Genomic DNA, 22,173 nt, shown 5'->3' on the forward strand with positions numbered 1-22,173 from the left:
GTAGGCAACGCTGTAAGCGATTTCAGCACTGTATGTATATAATGTATGTATGCTGGAGATAGCTTTAAACTTGCTAGTGTGGTCTTGGTGGCAGCCTAACTACAGCGGGATGAAAACCTGCCAAGGTTAATTCCCCCCCTGTCTCAGGCAGGCGCAGCAGCCCCTCTGAGCTCAGAGCGATTGCTGTAGGTATGTCTGGGGAGCGGAACGCAGCTCTGGGCAGGGAGCACCCCAATAGCTGTGTAGAGCTTTGCCTTGGCTGACATACGTGTAGGACCTGCTGATACAGCCCTTCGCAGCAGTAGTCTGTTGGATAAGGCTAATGCACGTACACTATTTCCAGGAGCTGAGAGCTCAGTCACTGCTGCTGGTGGCTGCACTGTGCCACGTGGATGCTGTGAGACAAGCTCCCATAGCAGTGTGGCACACGCCGGTTATGTGAGAAAGGGAATGTCACTATGACTGGGTAGGAGCATTGGCAGGAGCAGACACATGGCTATGGTAAGGGTCTAAGGAGCAGCTATTAGTGCTCCAGGTATCCCTCTGAGGGAATGCCCCCGTGCTCCACAAAGGCTGGCCGAGTACCAGTGTCTTCCTGATCCACAGTGCCTGCACTGGTAACCTTACCAGCCCTATCTTGACACCAGTCCAGGCTTTGGCCACCTGAAGCTGGATTAAAGATTTATCCCTTTCCTGTAGCAGAACACTGTTCTGATGATTTCTATGAATTATGTTCTATGCTGTAATTAATCAGGCAGCTGTTTATTAACCTGGACAGGACGTCGATTACCCTTGTAATCCTTGTACCCTTGTGGCAGAGAATAACAGATCAGTTCCTCAAAGGTATTAGTGGAGGCATTGGTGAGGAACCAGGAACATGGATATTTGCTATCTCAGGGGTAGGAGAGGTGGGCCTGCCTTTTGTCTGTCTTCCTTCCTTTCTGAAGCCAATATCCTGAAGTCTCTTCATCCAAAAAAAGCTGCAGTGATCCATCAACCGCTTGAAGACAGATTTTTATGTGTATATTCAGCAATCACATGAAAGCTTTTGAGAGATGAACTGCGCTGTGGTATTTAACACCATCTTGACAGACTCGCTGGGAGTTCCTTGCAGCTCAAGGGAACAGAATGGCCCCTGGTGGTAACTGACTTGGGACTGCTCCTTGTGGAACAAGGCACTGGGACTCGGACTAATACACATCTCTTGGGCTGTATTTTTACTTGTTCAGAGAAATATTTAATTTCCCACATCAAGGAGAAACACTCGCTTGTGTAGTAGCCCACTCAGTCCTATTAAAATCTCTTTCTACTAACCAGGGGCTGAGTACCTCTGAAATCAGTCAAGTGCCAAAACTGTCATGTCCCCTGGATCAACACCAATGGCTCACAAGGTATGCTAATAAATGGATTATACTGTGACTGTGTGGGGCTCTGTCTTATTTTTAATGAAGCAACCTGTTCCAAGGGCAAGTTTTAGGATTTTTTTCTCAGCACTGAATTAAGCTAATTAAATTTTTGTATTAATGTTATTTTTAGAGCAGCTTTAACATGCTAAAGTATGTTACAAAGTCAGCATCATGTTTGCTATCATTACAATGAAATGCAACAGTTCTTCAAATGCCAGATTTTGTGGACATTTGAAACAGGTGAGGGTTATCTGCAGATCAACTCATTGCACTTGAAACATAACAGGATTTGATGTATCAGCTTCATAATTTGTTGTTATAGTTGATCTTTCTATACTACCTTTGAGCAGACTTGTTCAGCATGATTTAGTCTCCTTTCAGCCTAGGATTCATGTGTCGCCACTCTAAGAATCAAAGCCAACCTCTGGAAAAGTGGAAGTGGGAGGAGGGAAATGCAGTTTGAATGAGCCACCGATGCAAGAACACTGTTCTCCTCCCCTCCGCCGCTGAAATCTGCATTGCTGTTTAAAAAGTCTGTTTTGAAAAACAGTGCAGCTCCTTGTAAGGTCACTGCTACTGCACTGACTTTTCCAAGTCATTAGGGTTAGATTGGGGTTTGGTGCAGCTGATGCCTGCAGACTCCAAGTATTACAGTGTGTAAGTTTTTGTGCGTATTAACTCCAGCTTGCTGTTGGGAACTGACATGCGCTCACTGAAGAAAGAGCTGCTTGTGGTTAACACCTCCCTCGCTTCATATCTGCCTTTGGGGGTTTCTACACCTACTTACATTTCCTCTCTTGCTTGTGCAAAACTGAGAGCTCGTGGCTGAGGTTTTGTGAGAATGGATGGCATGTGTATCAATGGAGGGGAAGCAGAGCGCAGGCATTTTAGATGGCCTTCCACGTGTCAGTGGGCAGTGTTTCACCAAGTCAGTTCTGCAATGCTCTTCTGTAGTCACTGCCTGGGAAAGAAACAAAGTCGAAACTGTGGTTAAAGTTACAAGTCTGTCAAGTCTCATGTTTTGTATTAAAGCACTTGACTGCTGCCTTCATGTGGTGAAAAGGCTTGGGAGAAGTATATGGCTGAGCTTACTCGTTTTAGATTGCAAGCTGTAGGGTAACTGGCTTTGGATTTTGAAACTGAAATATGAATCAGGAGGAAATTGGGCTTTACTTCATGCAGTTTTCTAACTAGGATAGCTACCATATTCATTAGGAAAGAGGAAGGTGGGCATTCAGGTATCACCACTGACATGAAAAATTTTTTACTTGGGCACAATTTCCTCTTTCTAATGGAGGAAGTACAGTATACTGCTCAGACAAGCTTGGGTTGCTGGGCTGGGTGCTGTGCCACTCTTCAACTGGCATGTCCAGAGGGGATACCTAGCACTGGTAGGTGGTTTCTATGGGATTGTGTTTGTGAGCAAAAGTGAAAAGAGGAAGTAGAGCCAGCAAAATGGATGTCTAAGTATGTGGATGATCCAGCTAGAGTCATTTATGTTTAGAAAACCCCTTGGATTTAAGAGGTGCTGATGGAGGACAGGAGTAGGACAGACAAATTCAAACAAACTGGTGAAACCCCAGTGCACCACTTGATCTTCCCCTCCCTGCTTTTCAAATCTCACACGTTCTGCCAGAAATAAAAGGCACCGTTCTCTTCACAGATTTTCAAAACTAGCACTGAAAGAAAGAAACAGCTGCTTTGGATCAGCTTTACCAAAAAAGAAGCTGTGAAGCTGTGTTGCTCTGATGCCAGCCAAGCAAAAGGCCTTGTTTCTCCTATCTGTTTGTATCTGTGCTGGCCTTCGTACAGACATCAGGGCAGCTGTGGCCCAAAAGGCTGAGATGGAAACGGGCGTAACTCAATGCTGGGCTCATGTTCAGTTGCTGCCCAACAGAAGAAACACACGGGCAGGAATTAAAATTGCAGCAAATTAATCCTGCTGGGAAGCATTTGCTGAGCATGTTGAGACTGCCAGCCCGTGCCAGCCCTGGGGCTCAGGAGCCAGCAGCAGGTACCTGCTAAAGGTTTCCACGAGAAGAGGTCATGCAGCAGCTTGCTGTCAAGTTTGCCTGACGTGCTAGCCTGGACAGTGGGCCCTCCTCACTGTGAAGACAGGGAGTGTGGGAGAGATTTACTGTGGCAATGTAACTGGACAAATCAGCTGAAACCACTTTAAAAGTTTATACTTCTCTGTTACTTTCTTCTCAAAGGCAGAACAAAACCCCTTCAAACAACAACAACAAAATCCTCTTCTTTGCAGTTTAACTAATCTGCTCTGCTTAAAACTGAGCTGCATGCAAAGAAGAAAATGTGCTTCTAAAGGTGAGTTCCCTCCTTACTACTTTCCCCCTCCCCGCCTGCATGTACAGGCTTGCTGGAGATAAAGTAGGATTACAACCTCCGATTGTGGGATGAAGACCTATTTAAGAGGGGACAAGTGTACTATTCAGACTACTGAACACTCTGTGGTTTTTTAGAACCAGTAACCAAACACACTGGAGGAAAGCTCCTTTGCTTCAGGTTTACCATTTCATTATCTCTAGCAAGACTAAGAAGGAGATTCTGTGATTCAGCACAACTATACTGAGGTCTCAACAGAAACCCTGTTAACTCTCCAAATACTTAGACCACAGCTGGGTTGATTAAGATTTGAGACATCTTTATTGTCCTACAAGGCTTGTCTTTGCAGTTACATGGGTTTAACAATTTCCTTAAACTGATGCAACTTTGTTGTTGACACTGGGGGTGTGCACTGTTTGAATCAGATGCTGCTGTTCAGCTGAGGCAGGAGTGTCCACGCACAAGACGCCTGAAGAAATAAGCAAAGTGCGTGCCACTACTCACTAAATTCCTACTACTATTTTATTTAACCATCCTGAATAAATACAGGTTGCTAGATTCAGCACCAAACATGATGATAGAATTACACAAATCTACTTTTCTTCCCGCAAGAAATTTCCCCCTCAAGTGGGAAATTACCTTGGGAAACGCATTAAAGTTTTGGATGGTAAGTTTTACAGGAATTTGTCACAGCATTTTGCAGGCGCATGGCTGAAAATGAAGATCTGCCTAAAAAAGCTAGTAGCCTGTGAGTCAGCTCACAAAACAAACAGCTGTCAGTACCTGCTAAGGGCTGGTCACCTACCTAGAGAAGACAGCTGAAAATAGAAGCAGCTGATTTAATCTGGGATCCCTAAGTCTCCTAAAGGAGGAGGATCCTGTTCAAGAGCTTGCTTCCCGAGTGCATCAGGGCAATGAGATCTGCAGGTAAAACAGAATGAGACGAACACTCTTGACCTGTAAGCATCCAGATAATTTTAAGGATCCAACTGATGCGTTTTACAGAGCACCCTGCAATAAGTCCTATTTGCTCAAATAAGTAGGTCTAGAAAAAAAAAAGAAAATATTTTCTCCCTTGCTTCTTACAGAAACAGAAAAATGACTGAGAGGTGTTATCTCTGTATCTATCAGCTCAGGTAATTTTCAGTCATTGTGACTTGCATAATACTCTTGTTAGCGTCTCCTCTTTTCTTACATGAAAGAGGCCAGTTAAACATCATATAACTTGGAAAGCGCTGACCCTTACCCACGCTCATGAGCACAAAACTTGTCAAGGTACGTTTTCTTAAATGGAGTGCTGGTGTGTGGTTGTAGTGACCACACTTTTTGTAGGACAGAACCTTTTGTTGAACTGACAATTCAATTGACATTTGAACCTCCCATTGACTTCTGATGGGAGATAGCATTAATTAAATTTTTTAAATAAAAAACCTCACATCCCTAACTCTGAGGTTAGATTATTTTTCTGAGGAAAGGCTGTGCAGAATACATAGACTATTCTACTGTCCATGTAACATTGTACAATGTTGTTCTTGCACTTCAGAATCGTCTTTTCTTAGCAACCTGTTATTCCTATATTTAAGTGCTAAGGTGCCTAATCTTCATATTTTGAACGACTAAAGTGCTGAAAGGCAGCTATAGTGCAAATTTTGCTATGGCCAGTTTCATCTGATGGAGCAGGTTTCATAGCATGTAGAAAGCTTCCTCTCCTGAAGATGTGAGAAGCTTGTAAATACAGCAGAGCAAGGTACCTCTGAGTTTGCTGGATTATTTCAGTTAGCCAAGGTCTGCTTACATATATTGCAGAATAGCGTATGTTGGTCTTGACGTGAATGAATGGACTTCCTCTGTCTCCCTAACAGTGATCCTTCACTTACCAGCTGACTGTACCCTCAACAGCAAATACAGAAACCTGACTTCTACAGCAAAGGCGTGCTGAGGGTCAGCTACTGCGGCACTTGCATCTTTTTTTCCTTGATTACCATTTTTGATTTCTAAAAGTGTAGACTGACAGGGAAGGAATGTCACATGTAGAGACATTGCTTGATTATTTCTTGGCAGACTGAGAGTAATATAAGCCAGGGAACCTATGTTTTGCTTAATGTCTGCATCAAAAGAGGCTTTTCAGAGTATTTAGGAAGCTTTCAAGTATATAACATTGCTAGTTAGCTTAATACACTCTCTAGACAAACTGAGTTACAAATTGCTGAGTTTCCGTAAATGTGGCATCAAAAGAATTACCCACCTGCTCTCTACACAAAGGAGAGAGAGATTAGCGCTTTCGCAATCTTTTCACCTTAGCTGAGGAAATGTCCAAATGTGACACCAATGAAAAAAAAAAAGGACTTGCAGTGTAACAGTTGATTTCTTTCCCCTCTGAGAAATGGGGAACATCTCTTTTCAGTTCCTTTTAGCTTGATGCTGCTCCTTTAATTTATCTGTGAACTTATAGTGCATATTAGAGCCTGTCAGGCTGTTGCTTTGGTAATGGCAGAAGAAAGAACAAAGTCTGAAAAAGAAAACAAATGCTCCTGCAAGTTACTGTGAAAGGAAGAGGAAAATATACTTGTAACCTGTGAAATACAAGAGGCCAGACAAAATACGCTCAGTAATCCTTGCAGGCATTATTATTCATAAATGGCATCTTATGCTTTCTGAAGAGTAGTAGTTATGTTCATACATGAGGTCTTAGCCATAATTGTTGTCTCCTGCTTTATAACAATAATCTTAACAGCTGTTGCAAAGTGTTCCCCTACTGACTCCATTTTCCATGTATATATGAATATACCAGTGACTCATCTCACAAACAGTGAATTCACTTTTGAATAAGGCTTTAATATCAGGCATATGTTCATATTCTATAAGATTCCAAAGAGAGAACCTCAGACACCATCAGTTCAAAGTCTCCTGTGGAAAGGATTAGCCAAAGATTGGAAACTGCTCAGTCCAAATGGAGGAAACTTGTTTTCCAGAGCTTGTGATTCCTCAGGGCAGCTTTGCTTTCAGCTTCCCAGTATTCAGTGTCTGGGAAAGCTCCGTGCATCTTGCACAGCCACTTGTCTAGTTAGAAGCAGAGCACGGAGAAATGAGCTGTGTGCTGTCCCTTCTTTTGTGCTAAAGCAGTATTTGCTCCATCTGTTCCATAGGCCCAGTGCTTTGAAATAAATAACAATGGTGGTTGGTTGTGATTTCTTTGGAGATGTATAACATCTGTTATCAATAGTGATCAGTATATCATGAAACAGTGATCTTCTAGGAGGAACAGGAACTTAAGATACAAGAATTATCTGCAGTTTGCTATAGTGTCATAGTGCCAGAGCATGAGAAACTACTCTTCTGCACATCCAATGTATTACTTAGACACAAAGCCATATGTGCGCTTTAAAAATTTGCCTTTGCTTGTCATTTCTGAGTGCATTATTGCATGTGAAAAGACAATGAAATCTTTGCCGAGTCAGAATGTAGCTGAACAGCTGGGTCCCCCTGCATCAGCGGTGATAACATCTCTGGAGTGCTTTATTTTGTTATTGAGTCTGTGTTAGATTCAAGCCATAGTAAGGACGCGTTTTACTCTCCATGCGATCAGAAATAAAACCATGCTGGATATGACTTGTAGAGTACCACATGACTCACCAGTGAAAAGCAGACACTTCTGGGGTGCAACACAGACTCTCTTTGATTTTTAGTCCCCAGTGAGGGCTTAAGACAGGAAACAAATGTAAATGTTGCAATTCTGCTTCAGGGTATGTGTGAGCGCTCGTCTCTCTCATATGAAATGCTGCATTCTGAAAACTGTGTGTAACGGAGGCAGAGGAATTTTGAACAGCAATTTCCTTCCTCTGAAATAAAAGAGAAAGAAAAAAAAAGGTATATCCCTGTAAGGGAGAAACCATCTTAGTGGCAACCTTGTCATCTCTGCAGGATTTCTTACTGAATTTCTTTCTTCCTAGCAGAGGACTGCTGAAATTGTCAGATACTATTTTTCATGGTCTCCTCAGGAGTGACTACAGCTTGTGTCTGTTGGGAGATCCACAAGGGAAAATACATGCCTGTCTCATGCAATAAGTTGGCTGGAAAAAAAATGAATGAGCGTTTATGAACTCCTGTGCCTTTCCAAGCCATTGCCCTGAGGACAAGGAGGGGCGAGTAATCACACCTGCACTCTCTCATGTTGGCCAGGGGAACAACACACGCAAGTCTGGTCTGCACAAGCCAGAAGACATATTTTTTTCAGTCTCCTGAAATGCATTTTAAGATAGAAGTGCAAATGTTCACCCTGCTTTGTTTGCCTCATTACTTTCATCACCTCTTCCATGCTTTCAGCCTGTGGTGCTTGAGAAAGTGAAAGCAAGATTTCTTTGGAAATTTCCGCAACTTGTGGTATCCCAAAGCTGGAAGGAGAAGGAATGGGAATGAGGATTGCTCCAATTTAATGCAGTTAAACATAATGTGCTGAAGCCCCCTTATAATTTGAAGCATGCCACATTAGTAAATCTCTCTACCATTCCTCCTCTCCTCCTCCCTTTCCTCAATGTAATATGTATTCTCTACTGGGTTCTGGTAAAAACTAACAGCGCTGTGTCGTATATAATGTTGACAAAAGATATCGGTGAGCAACACCAGGCTTATGCCATCACTGTATCTCCCTGCCCATTTATGCCATTTCAAGTACCACAATATCTGGTCAGGGTGCTGAATCTTACCTGTAGTTGCCTCTTCATTCCTTGGATGGAATGTGTTTAGTTTCTTATTTTGCTTTTCTTTAATCTCTTTTTCCCCCATTAAAATACAGTTCAAAATTTCAGCTGTATTTTTTTATTATTTTAGACTCCCACAATCTTCTAAATATTTTTTCCTCACCAGGAAAACACTTTTCCCATAGGTGAAACCCTTCTTTCATGAAACAGTCTGTAAAGTATTGTGATACCTTCATGTATCTCTGCTTTCTCATGTGGCAGAGATTCTCTGCGATGTATTACAGCCTTTGACTCAGGCTGCTATTGATGTAACCTGCCAGAATTCCCATTATCAGGCAGATGTGCCCCTCTCTCGAACTACTGCTGGTGCTGTGCACTAACAGGTCACTTGGCAGCACAAATTTGACCCAGTCGGGCATCAATGCAGGACAACTTTTCTGTCAGATTAGCCAGAACACAGGATAGAACTTGCCACGATGTGCTACGGCAATATTGCCTCATACCTGGCTTGTGTGGTGTCCTGCCTCCGCTCGCCTGCCTAGTGCACCTCTGGGATGTTGACCTTGGTGCATTGTGGGGATGCATGTGGTAGATTGCTTGGAAGAACAACCTGTTACCAACCTTAGCCACCAGCTGGGAACAAGTCTTGGGAGAAGCACCAAGCCAGTGTCAGAATGTCATTGGCAGCCTGGCATTAACCAACTGTTAACACGGTGAAAAACATCAAAAAGCCATTTTTACTTCTTGGTTTTCTTTCAATATTCAGCACTGAGGAACAGGCAGCAACCCGGTGGCAAACGGGCCTCACTTTGTTATATGAAATTTTGTGCACACTGTAGAAATTCATCTTCATTGTCTTTTCTGCGCATGTGGCTGTTCATTTGCTTCAAAGTTGTTGCCAGCTGCATCAGACACAGGAAGTTCAGGAGAAGGTGTAGGAAGGGACAAAATACCTGGAGTAAGGTAGTGCTGTGCCTCCCCAGACTAAGGCTGAGGAGATGGCATGGCGGGCATACCCTGCCAAGATGGACAGGCTGGGAGTTGTGGCTGTGATACCAGCCTGGGAGCATGGCATGCAGTAGAAGTACACACTCAGACAGAAACGGTGGGAGCAGAGAGCCTGAGAGCTGCTTCTTGGCAAAGAGCCCGGCACCTGGCAGAGCACTCAGAAACAAATCAAGACAAAACAGAACCATCCCAAATTAATGAAGGGATGCACTAAGCAAGGCTTTCTTACCTGGAGCATTCTCCCCCTCCACCCCAGCTTCTAGAGACTGGGCATCTTCTTGGAGCATTTGATTCAGATGCTTGACATTGGGAGCATCATCCTGCTCCCCCATATTTTCTTCTCTTCTCTCATGGTGTTCTTGTTCTTGTCTTCTTTCTTTCCCTGGAGGATGCAAATTGTTCTTGAACCTGGCAAGTCCCAAACACTGCCCTGGAGGATCCTTACTGAATTTGGGAATTATGTTTGCATCTTAGTTTAAGAAGTAATAATCCTCCTCATACCAGGGAATAGAAGCTCTGCTGACAAGAAGCATTCATTACTGACAGTCGTCTTGTGAGCCCAGGTCAGAACCTGTACTCTGCATTGGCTCAGGTCACTGAGGTGTCCACGTGAGCAGCTGAGCAGAGATTTTGTAGTAAACTGCATAATTCCTCAAATTCTCATATTGGCCTATGCATGGAAATTTTCTCCTCCTGAAACCAAACAGCCCGGTAAGGCTGTGGTGGGCTATGTCTGAGGAAAACATCAGAAGATGAAGACAATCATCAAGTTTGCATGCTGCACTGTAGCTGACTGTTGTTTTGACCTTGGCTATGACTTTGGGCCACATTTGGGGTGATCAGGAGGTCAAAATTGTTGTTTGTAATGGTTAGGTGTTACACTAAATTTTGAGACAGTCTTAATTCAAGTCATTTGGTAGAAGGTTAACAAAACCCCAAGTCTGGTAAATTCATAAGTGAGAGGGCACTGGGACTGAATCTACCTTAAAAAAACCAGAAATGATATTCAGGTTCCCAAACCGCAGATCACTGACAACGGAAAAAAGGAAAAAGAACCCATGGGTTAGACAGTGAAGTACCAAGTGTGGAGAATGGTGTGGTACCAGCTAGAGTAACTGATGAAGATCCTCCTTCAGACATCTGTGGAGAACTTTCTATCAGTAGAGTCACTTTGCACCAGCTCAGCATTGACATACTGCTGTGGTGGTTTTGAGGATATCCAGTATCCTACCACTGTTATCTTTGTGGAACCAAGGTCTAAACATTTTGACTTTGTAGAACTAAGGGCAAAGCATTTTACGCTACTTAACGCTCTAAATTCCCAGGCTCCGCTAAGTATCACTCTCTGCCTGCCCCTGCGCACTGTAGAAAGGGACTGAGCACAGTAATTACCTAATTGCCCGACTGTGTGTCATTAGCTCACAGGGTAATTACAACAACTATTGTTAATTAATAGTATTCCTCCCTAGCTGAAAAACAGGTTCTAGGCAATGCTTTTATTTTCACCAAGGATGAGCCTCTGAATTTCAGAGATCCTGAATTGATTTAATAGGCTTTAATACATATTTTCTTGTGTAACAGACTATTAAGGATAGTATCACTACTCAGATGTCAAGCCTTGCCATATGTATGTGTGCAAGAATATAAATGAGCTCTTCCTATGTATACAGATAGCCTGATGGCAAACATTTCTGAGAAAAAAGCACAGCAAGCCTATTAATGTTCTGAGAGTTTATTCAGCTAAAAATGATTTATTTCTGTAAAAAGACATGAAGTGAATACCTTTCTCGTATATCTGACTATTACCTCAGACATCTCCTCAAGAAGATCCCTGAAAGGAATTATAAGTATTTTTAGAACAGTAGCTTTGGACAAGCAACACATTGTTAGATGAAGTCTAGGAGAAACATTTGAGGACTAGGAGGCTGCAGACTCTCCCTTTTCCTTTACTGGTAGGAAAGCCACTGCCTTCCTTTGCTCAGGGTTCTGATCCTTCGCAGAAGTTACTTTACTAGGAGGCAGTGAGGGATCTGACATTTACACAAGTAAACATACCTCTTAGAGTTGATGGGCATTTCATTAATACATCTTTGTATTCAAGATCTTAAACTGGTAAGCATTACATATGTAAGAACAAGCCACATCGGAAGTTTCCCTTGAGGTCCAAGGGGCATCTCTGAAGACCCACTATGAGGACCCATCAATTACCGTAAATTTTTGGATCAAGGACTATAGTGAATTAAGATGAGGGAGATGGTGAGTGTTCCCAGACGCAGTTCAGTTTCTCTCAGCTCTAGGATTACCATTTCTTGGTACGTCGCTCTTTTTTCTGAGCTCTTCTTTTTTTTCTGTCATTTGCTTTTTTTCCTCTGTGCAAACATGGGAAAGGAGCTGCAGGTCCAGCCTATAGCTGTTTGGGTGGCACTCAACTTCTAGAGAAAACATCATTTGGTATTTTAACAGTCTACTTGCACAATGACGCAATTAACTAGGTCTCCAAAACAAAATAGTTATAGAAAAAGCTCAAACAGACCCCCACCCCCCCGCTTTCAGTGCGGGTAGGATATGAAAACCTTACCTAACCTATGCGACTCTCTACATAACTGTCATGTGAGTTACTGTCTGTTTTAATTTCAGAGTTGTTCAGACTCCTGCAACTCCCAACATCTGCCTCCTTCCCTCCAGCCTCTGTTGGAGAGACAGGGGCTTTTTTGGCCTGAGGAAAGAGGTCATTGTGGTTTGACTGGTATTTTTGAATAGGGCTTATTCTTGCAGGAGCCATATTCCCCTCATGTTTTATTTCCTTTGTGTTCTTTCCTCAGGCTTCTTGCCCGACTAAAATTTTCTTGTTGTTGTTTTTAATAGAAAATATTACTGGGAAGTTTAGTATTTCTTTCGTCTCCAATCAGATGATCACAGCTGAGTTTTTTCTACCTCATGCAACTTACTTACGGTATGTTCTGGGGGTAAAATCCCCCAGTTTAGCATAACTCGTGCTCTCCCGTTGCCTTCGGCGGTACGTGCAGGCACAACAAGCAAGCTTTTGTTTTATTACAGCCCCTTCAAGGCACAAGCGCCCTGCAGCCCGCTGCTCCAGCCTGTCCCCGGGTGCACCTGCTTGTTAAGCAGCGGCAGCCAGGCCCCAGCCGAGCTCCACGGCCCTTCCTTTGGGACGCCCGCCTTCACAGCGAGCCTAACCCGGCTACCGGGCACACCTTTGTCCACAGGCAGTTCCCTCAGCTCTTCCCTTCCTCGCTGACCCGGAACGGCCGAGCGGAGCCCCAGCCCGGCCCGGCTCCGCTCGGCCCTTCCGGGAGGTGCGGCCCTGGCCTGGCCCGGCCCGTACGCGAGGCCCGAAGCCCCTCACCCCGCCAGGCCCCGCGGCTCTCGGCTGTCCCAGCATGCCCCGCGCGCCCGCCGAAGCGCGGCGGCGGAAGCCGGAAGGGCCGCGGCGGAAGTAGGGCTCAGCTGGCGGGGGGGGTGTCGCAGGTGAAGCTGGGAAGCGCGGAGCCATCTTGGTGCCCGCGCCGGGCAGGGACCCGCCGCCGCCGCTGCCGCCGCCGTCGCGCCAGGACAGCGAACCGCCATCGGGCCGGGCACGGGGGGGCGTCCGCGCGCGGGGCCCCGCTGGCCATGGGCACCTAGAGCCGCGGGGTCCAGCCGCGACGGGAGCGGCGGCGGCGACCGGCTGCCCCCCGCCCCTACCCGCCGGCGACCAGAGCCGGGCTCTCCCCGCCTGCCGCCGCCCGCGCCCCCATGAGGCCGGAGCCGCTGCCCGCCGCCCGCTGGCGCCGGTGACGAGCCACCGGGAGGTCGCGCCGCCCCCGCCGCGGGCGCCCCGGCCCCGCCGGGCCGTTTATTAAGCCTCCGCGAGCGGGAGGGAAGTTGTCCCCCCCCCCCCCTCCGCCCTCCGCTGCCCCTTCCCGCCCTCGCCCTCCCTCCGGTTCCTGCACCGAGAGTGAGAAAAGCACAACCTCAGGGAGACCTGGCCCTGCGCACCCCCAGCTTTCTCCCCGCGGGAGCCCCGGAGAAGGAAACCGGCCCCTTCTCTCGTCCTCCTGCGCCGGGGCCGTTGGCGTCGGAAGCCTTCAGACCCTCCGTGTGGCCGGCAGGCACCTGTCCCGCCTGGAGGCAGCTCTCGTAGACTAACCAAACCCCCTCCGCGTCAAGTACATTTTGTGGACATAAGCATTTTTTTAACTTTTTAAATAACTTGGTTTTTTTTCTGGGATTTTTACGAGCTTCCCCTTAGTTGATTTCCTGCTTCTCCCACCTCAGATAGCACTGGCTCTGGTTTTCCTGGTGCTGTAGTATGGGGATCGAATCAGAATTGAGATTTTAAGTATTGCAGGAGCCCTCAAGTCCATCCACCTGTTAAAAGTGAGCAGTGCTGTTTCTGTCTGTCTTCTTTTTCCCCTACGTTGCCTGTCGGATGTGATGGAACTCATGTTTGCAGAGTGGGAGGACGGGGAGAGGTTTTCATTTGAAGACTCTGATCGCTTTGAAGAAGACTCTCTTTGTTCCTTCATCTCTGAGGCAGAGAGCCTTTGCCAGAACTGGAGAGGATGGAGGAAGCAATCGGCTGGACCCAATTCTCCCACTGTCAAAATGAAAGGTGAGGTCACCCAGTTTCACTGGGATGCTCTTTGGACTCATGGAAGTTGTGGGGGAAGGGGGGTTGGTGGGTGAGGAGATCTGCAGAAGGAATATCAAAGGTGCAAAGAGAAGTCAGATGTAGGATCATTGTCAGGATAATTTTTGACCAAAGACTGAAACTGAACAATTACTGGGGATCTTAAGACAAAGCTGTCTTTTGGGTGAGTTTTCACCTGCATGCGCTCTGTAGTATTGTAGTGCTGCTTTTCTGAGTAGATTTTGTAGGCTTGCTCTTGGAAATCTGAAAACAGTTTTCTATAAACAAACTACAGACTTGGCTGGGAATAACTATACATAGGTTTCCACTTGCATTGATTGAAATACATTAAGGTTTCATAGAGTTTTTTGTAACTGCTATAAAACTACTCATGACGAGGCATGTAAGCCATTGGTGTATAGAGCAGTCTATTTTCCTTGTCTGTTTCTTTAAATTTCTCTTTTTTCTAGTAAATTAGCAAACTTTCTTTTGCTGTAGTAGAGCAAGAGGGCCTTAAGACTGTCACAAAGAAGTCGGGAAACTACAGTGTGTCTGCTTCAAGAGTTGTTATATTTCCTTTCTTTTGATAGTAATTTCTTTTTAATAGCCAACAGGAAAATAGATAATATTAGCAATTAAAAATTATTTTAAATTATCATACAGCTACTAACTCTTCGCTTGATTTTTTTTTTTTTAAAGTGAAATGTAATTTCTCTTTTATCCTGATGCATCTTGACCCTAGAATTCAGGTGGTGTTTACACCAAGCAGAGCCAGACATACAGTTAACAGAAATTACACAAGCCCTTTCTACTCTTCCTTTTATCTCCTTTCTTCACTTTCAAGCCAATGTCAGTACTTTTCCTGTTATTGCTGACCTTCATGACCATCAGCTGCCTCATTAATATCTCCCTGTCTGGAACTGCAAAACATTATCTTCTGAATCTTGGCCTTACATGAACAACGATTGCAGTTTATATTGAACTGTGCTGAAATCTGGCTGTTACGCTATGGACAAATCTCACTTGTCACTGGATTAGGATCAGAAAGTACACTTTGCGTTAACCGTAGGCTTTCCAGAGCAGCTTGTTTTAAATTTTTAATAAATTTGAGAACTGTCTCTAGTCCCAGGTATGTAATGGCCTGTACCTCTTGAATAGTCAGGATTAGAGTTGAGGGTAGGATGGAAACTTTAAAAAAAAACCAACCCAAAACAAGAGAGAGAGAGAAATGCTGAATACATATCCAGGTTGGATAGCTCTCTTGGATCCTGCAACCGGGACACATTGGTTTTAGTATGGGACGTTCTACTGGTGTAAAGAAGGGGAACAGTGTTGGCATTGTGTTTTTTAAAGCTATCAATCCTGAGAGGTAGAAATAAGTGCTGGGCATAGGGCAAAGCATATAAACTTCATGTTTTGCTTTAAGTCTTGTTGCATATGTTAACTTGCTGGAAAGGAGCTGAAGTTTTGAAAACATACTACTGTGGGAAGTAAGACATCTCTAGTTTGGCAGGGGTGTGTGAAACTGGCTTGTACGATCTACAGGTCAGACTGATGTTTGAAAAGGTGATGGTTTTTGTTCAACTTTTAGATGCTTTTAGGTGACTGTTCTCCACTGGTTCAGTGTATGATTGTGTGTTTTTCTGGGTCTTGGCCTAGTTCCTTTAGCTCTCTTGACTGAATTAAAAGCAAGCAGCAATTGCTCTCTCTACTGTCATCCACTTGTTGCATTAAAATGAAAAATCACTTCAGTAGATTGTGCATATCAGTCTCTCTCCTGACGTGAGAAACACAATAGCTAACATTATTGTTGTGGTAATTGTAATTATTTACACCGTATTGAGATGTTGCTGTTCTGGGTTCTGCAGACCTGCACTGGCAAGGGTTGTATAGTTTGTACTTGCTTCATATTTTTTAGGTTTTCTCTGTAGAGAGACTTAATTCCTTTGTACAAAAGTTTTACTTTAACAAGAGACATTCTGAAAGGATACTGTTGCCTGCTTTAAAGGCATTTGCTGGCAATTCCCAGGCTCTGGTCAGAGTTATTTCGAGAAGTATGTGAACATGGATTTGCTGCCTAAATAATTATTTATCCACTCTATGAAGTCATGTATGATAGTACCAACATGGAACACTTGCAGGTACTTTACTGTACGCAGTGTGTTGCCAGCGAGTCTGGTCTGATGAGGGATCTGTCATCATCTGGGATATCCTTGGATTTCAGAACTCCTGTACCAATTTAATTATTTTTAACACTTCTTTTTGACAGTGTTTTTATAGTCAGAAAAAACAGTTTGTATTGAGAACTTGCTGGATCCTGAGGTTGTCAGTTGTAGTGAGTCTTCTCAAATGCGCTCATTCTGAATTGAGCTGTGTGTTTTTATTTCCACAGTTTACCATTTTGCAGTGGCCTGTGATGTAGTTGCCTATGCAAGCAAAAAATGAGGTTAGACACTGAGTTCTTTGGTGTTAAATACTAAGGGAAAAACAAGAGAAACTATATTCTGTTAGCCTTTTCCTCCAGTTTGGATCTCAGCCTGTGTTGTGATTTGGAATCAGCCAGACAAGTTATGTAATAGGATTTCTAGGTTTTTCAATTGTTTTGAGTTTGTCCTTGTGAGCATCCAATTCTTCATTAATTAGTTCAGTGAGAATCTCCCTGAGACTGATGGAAGTGCTGTTGGCTGGGGAGTCCTCCTCTTAAACAAACAAACAAACGAAGTACCCACACAGCCCTCAGTTATGGCTTTCTTACTTTTTGCAATTTTGTATTTTGTTCTTGGATATTTTTAATATTATGATTATGCTTACTGCAAATTTAACAATAAGGCTTGGGGTAGCTTGTTGCAAATATACACAATATTCACTGCAAAGGGTCACCAAAAAGTTGAGTTATTTACTTGTTTGTCAGTCACCCCATCAGCTTGCTGGAAAGATGATGAAAGGCAGAGAAAAATGTCTGAGTTTCTCTAATATAATCCTTGGAATGGAATTCTGTATAAATTCGGGTATCTTGCATAGTTACATAAGAAAAATAGGACTGTAACTGGTTGGTTTTCCCTCATTTAATTTTCACTGTGGTAAAGTCCTCATAGTCCTCTTGTATTACTTTCTAGAAAGGAGTTTTGTCTTTAAATGTACAATTGTTAATGTGAAGGAGGAATGCATTGCATCCACTTTATGGATGCCCTTAGATTTTGAAACTGCTCTCAATCTCCACTGATTCACCTGTATTGAGATTCCAGAGGAAACTTCAGCAAAGCATGTCAATTTTGGGAATACTAAGAGTCCTTTCATAATTTTGAATGTTTATTTTAGAAATGACTTGTTCTCACGTTAGACTGCCTTGTTTGCTTGTTTTTACCCCTTGGTTTTTTCATTTTGAATGAGGTAATGCTTGTAACTGATATTTGGCCATGGCTTGTATACATCATTGATTAGAAGCTTTCAGCTGTACTCGGCAGACAGGGGATTCAGCTCTGAAGTTAAGCTGAATGGATGTTTTGAAGAACAATGTTCTTGCAGTGTATTCAGAACCATCTGGTTCCCCAAGTTGATTTGTGTCTCCAACTCACTTTCTTCCATATCAAATTACATTCCACGAATTTGTTACCATTCTACCAACAAATGCACCCACTTGCCTTTTCTCCACTTTTCTGGACAGTCTTTTTGTTTCCCAGAAACTGTTATGAGAGCCATTAAGATCCTCTTGTTTCCCTTCTCACTTTTTAAAACAGTTGTATTTTTCATTGGTAATTGAAATAAGTCTAGTGTTTCTGCAAATGTTGTGTTATCAATTGTTATCAATTCACATAAGGATTTTTGTGACAGAGGTCTTAAGAGTAAATGTTCAAGTACGCTTATCTCTCCAAACTTACTGTGGCTTTGTTTCTTCTTGAAAGCTTTTAAGCTCTTTCCCACCCTTAGTCCTTTCTATTTCACAGTTTCTGAAGCACAAATGTTTACCAAACACTTAAGAAGTTGCCATAAATACTGTAGGATTGCTAAATACTGTGTTCACAATATTTTTGCTCAGTTTGTATTTATTCATTCACACCGGCTTCTGCTGGAAGTGTGTTGATGAGTTGTGTTGAAACTATTTTCAATAGGCAGCTAGTGAAAAAGCTCGATTTTTTTCCTTTCCTTTACTGTAAGCTTGAACCATTGTATACTGTATTGCAACCCCCCCTCAGACTTAACTAAGAATTGATGCAGGCAGCAATCTCCTAGAAAACGTTCTCATTATCCAGAGCCAGACAGTTTATGTTCTCCCAAACTGCTAGGAGTGCCCACAACGTTAAGTTCTGGGCGCAGTGCCTCAAAAATGTAAGCTATGTAGAGAGAGAATCATTGGCAGAGAATAGACAGAGCCTGAGGTGAGGATATGATCAGTTTAGAGAGACAACCTGATCAAAGTCTGAGCAGTGTCTACCCTGGTAAGATGACAGTGACTGATTTTCATTAATTTATACGGACAAAGAGTAAATGGCTTAGAGAGCAACGCTTCTTCCTCAGGATTGCCATTAACTATTTAATAAATTAAAGTTAACCCTTGCTCAAGCAGTAATTGCAGAAAACAGCAGGAGAAACACATAGTCTGTTTCAAATTCATACTGTGCTCTTCAGACTCTTGTTCTTCTTGGAGAAGAATGTTGGTGTCACCCAAAGTGTGTCTGCTCCTTGAGCCTGGTGAAACTGGAAATGAAGACTCTCTGGTTTGCTGCTGTTTTGTTACTGACTATTACTGTGTATTATAAAGTTACAATTGATTTTTTTTTTTCTACTTTATTTGTGCCTCTGGTATTAAGAGGGAGATTATGTAATCAACTCACGCTTCTGGGAGGTACCGGTGTAATACGTCTTGTTTGTTGTATTTTTTTAATTTAGTACAACATGACAAATCTGTTTTAGTCCAAATATATCTGTTATAATATATCAAAGTTCACTAATAACATTAAAAACCTAAAACAGTAACTGTTGAGCAAAAGTATTGTATAGCTCCCTAATGAGTTTCTTTATAGAAGCAATAGAATTTTAAAAACATAAATATTGGTGAGACAGTATCACAAATGCTTATGAAATAAGCAGAGATCAGCTGTCCAAAGAGTAAAGGTAATGTGAAAGTGAAGGCTTAGCTGCTAGTAGAACATAGGTTTCTCTATATTTTCTCACCCTAGTAAATTAATTTCACCTACTTTTGTACTGTATTCCGTAGTAGCTGGTGGTGTTGACTTGCTATATAGCCGAAGCAAAAGTTCAAGTTGAGGAAGGGACTTACTGGGTTGTAATACAAGGTGCAAAGGGGACATTGATTCATTAGAGCTGAAGACACCACAGAGAAGCTCTAGAGACAGTCATTTATCAAGACTGATTGGCATAATTAAATGCACTGCTTCGGAGCTGGGATGTAGATTTCAAAAGCTGTCTAGAAGTTTCTACTAAACAAAAGGTGGTTTCACAATGCAGTGATACCTCTGTCTTTTGGAAGGATGACAAGTTGAATGACTCTCATACATTTGTCTCTTCATTTGCATTTTCCTGTGCCTTTCTGAGATAACTGAATGTGTGTACCCCTCTCTTCAGAAATGGGTACCAGAGAAACCACATAAAGAAGCTATCAGGAAAAGATGATATTTTACTACTGAGATTTTAAATGACCAATCCAGTTTTAACTCTGTTGTGGTCTTTTGGCCTCTTCCTTTAGATAAGTTTCTCTTCCCTTCACAAGAGGTCTTGCACATTCTTTCCCTATTTTAATGTCTCATCTTTCTACTGGGAAATGTCTCATTTTCTCCTGTCTCATCTTTCTATTAATCTTTCTTCCTGGCTTCCATGGATTTTTCTTTTTGCGTTTGTTTTCTCCTTCCTTTCACCTTGAGGAGATCCCTGTGTTGCTGAATGACCAGAGATCACAGACGCTCTATTTGCATTTCAGGCTGACTGAAGCTACAGGGGTTATTCTTCTCTGTGGCATGTTTACCTCTGGGGAAGCAAGGATAAGGATTCAGGTTTGATCCTGGACTCCAGATTGTGCTCTCCCTTTGTTTCCTTACCTTTCTTTATCTCCCTCTTTTTTTTTTTTTTTTAATTTGATCTGTTCTTCATTGTTAAAAAGTGGGTTTTATTTTTATCTATTTATTTTTTACCTGTAGGTAACTAGTTCTGTCCTGAGGTAAAAAAGAAGTGCAGACAAAATATCTCAGGATTTCTCTCAAGCTACACTTCAGGTTTGAAGTGTGTGGTTATCTGGGCAGATGTAATTTTACAATGAAACGCAAATGTCTTTTGTTCATTGAGTATTTTACTCAGGGTAACACTTGTTAAAACAGCCTTTTCTTTTCATGCTTAAAAGTTTTTTTTTTTTTATGCCTAAAAGTATTGCTTATATCACTTTTTTGAATGCCAGCACCAGAAGTTGTTTTCTTTGTTAAATTAACATGTTTGAATATCTACGTGATCTGGTGCTGTAAGCAGGAAGAGCAAGCAGGAGACTAATTTTGTTTGTCTTACAGCCACTACAGAGAACCTCATGCTTTGAGCTGTGTCCCCTCTGTGTACCTGGGGTCATCCATCAGCAAAGCAGTGGGGAACGAAACTGAAAAAAAACATTCCTGCACCTTCTGAAGTGTTGCTGATAAAGGACAGGCACAAAAGAGACCAGATTTTTTTTTTTTTGATAGATTATAAAGCACGTAGGAGAAGATGTACAAGAAGATGTAATTCCTGCCCTGATGAAAACCCTGGAAGATTTAAAATTAGAGTTTAGTTACTCTCAAGATGCATCTTCATTTCTAGGCAGATTACTCAATTTCAGAACCTGCATTTTCTGGGTCTGCTTTTTGCTAATGTCCTACACATGGGTGACTCTTTGTGACTCTTCACTTGACCATTAGAGATTTTTTTTTGTGAGTTGCTGAGTTCAGAAAGTGATGGGAAGTTTCAAAAACGCAGGCAGGCTTGTTCAATAGGCAGAGGTGTCCTCATAGCTTCATGAATTGCATTGGGCTCTTGTCAGTTCCATGCTCCTCTTGCTCTGGTTTGGTGTTGCTTCGAGTCCTAATATAGTGGCGTGATCTGTATGTTTGAAGAGCCATCAGTTAAATGTGATTTAATATGCAAGTTTACAACTTTGGAGTTCCAGTTCAGTTTGAGGAACAGCAACAAAGCCATAGCATAACTTGTATACAGAAAAACAGCACCTTTTGTACAGTCTATATTTCCTGTGGCTTTAGTGAGAAAAGAAGAAGTGAGAAAGGAAGTGAACTGATCAGACCTAGGAATGGCTGCTTTCAAATATAATATACCCAAAGTAAAAATTATTCTGCGTGTGAGTTGTGGAAGTAAAACTCACATGTTGACTTGTGGCCAGGCCCTTTTTTCTCTCTCTGAAGTAGTACATACTCCAATCAATGTCTGTTTTGCAGACATTGTGTGGACATTGTGTAATAACTATGGTGAAGTTCATTTTTAAGTAAATGGAAATTCAGTGATTTCAGTTACTATGAAAAGTTAGTAGAGGATTAGAGATGGCTTAAGTACTCAAATGGATTTTTTTTTTTGGTAGGGCGACTAAGTTGCTTTTTGTATAGCCTAGTTTATGAACCTTTGCTTGGTTATGATGTCTAGGTTTTTAAAATACTTAAATTACCCTACTAGCTACCGACTGTAACAAAGGTGACCTTACATGTTTTTAAACTCCCATAGAATAGAAGAGAAATGTATTAAAGTTAGTCTAGTGATTAGGAGAGCTTTCTTGTCCCTATCAAGTTCTTGATAGTCCATGGTTGCTGTGTAATATGATTTTTACTAGTATGCTGAGGAAAAGGTAACACAATGAGATAAATGTTAAGAATAAGGAATATGAAACCAGAAATAAAGAATTAAAAAAAACCAAACTGAATGGCAAGGATCATAGAGTAGTCTTTTAAACCAACAAGCAAAAAACCCCTCTTCCTCCCCCCGTATACCTTTGAGGGAACAGAAATGGACATCAGTGATTTGAACAACATCTCTTATGCCAGTTAAAAACCCGGGAGCAGAGACAGTCTCCTCTTAATTGTCCAGTGTCCTAGTTATTATACAGTAC

General features: G+C 42.6%; 1 protein-coding gene and 1 long non-coding RNA gene across 4 annotated transcripts in view; one reads left to right on the top strand and one right to left on the bottom strand.

The window, feature by feature from the left end:
* Positions 1 to 11,512: 11,512 nt before the first annotated feature.
* LOC142410932 (uncharacterized) lies at positions 11,513 to 12,872 on the bottom strand. The gene is made up of 2 exons (XR_012776060.1): positions 12,670 to 12,872; positions 11,513 to 11,886 (listed from the first exon to the last, which is right to left on the bottom strand). It is a non-coding gene; the product is annotated as an uncharacterized LOC142410932 (long non-coding RNA).
* Positions 12,873 to 12,935: 63 nt separating this feature from the next.
* ZSWIM8 (zinc finger SWIM-type containing 8) overlaps positions 12,936 to 22,173 on the top strand; it is a 64,851-nt gene continuing 55,613 nt past the window's right edge. For 2 of the 3 annotated variants that reach the window (XR_012776164.1, XM_075505106.1), the window contains exon 1: positions 12,937 to 14,069. Coding sequence is in view for 1 of the 3 variants with exons in the window: in XM_075505106.1 (XP_075361221.1) it covers positions 13,892 to 14,069 (178 nt within the window). In the remaining 2 variants the exon portion in view is untranslated. Of the gene's footprint in view, positions 14,070 to 22,173 lie in introns of all 3 variants that reach the window. The other variant, XR_012776165.1, reaches the window with a different exon arrangement.

Source organism: Mycteria americana, chromosome 6 (assembly GCF_035582795.1).
Source record: "Mycteria americana isolate JAX WOST 10 ecotype Jacksonville Zoo and Gardens chromosome 6, USCA_MyAme_1.0, whole genome shotgun sequence".
NCBI lineage: Eukaryota > Metazoa > Chordata > Aves > Ciconiiformes > Ciconiidae > Mycteria > Mycteria americana.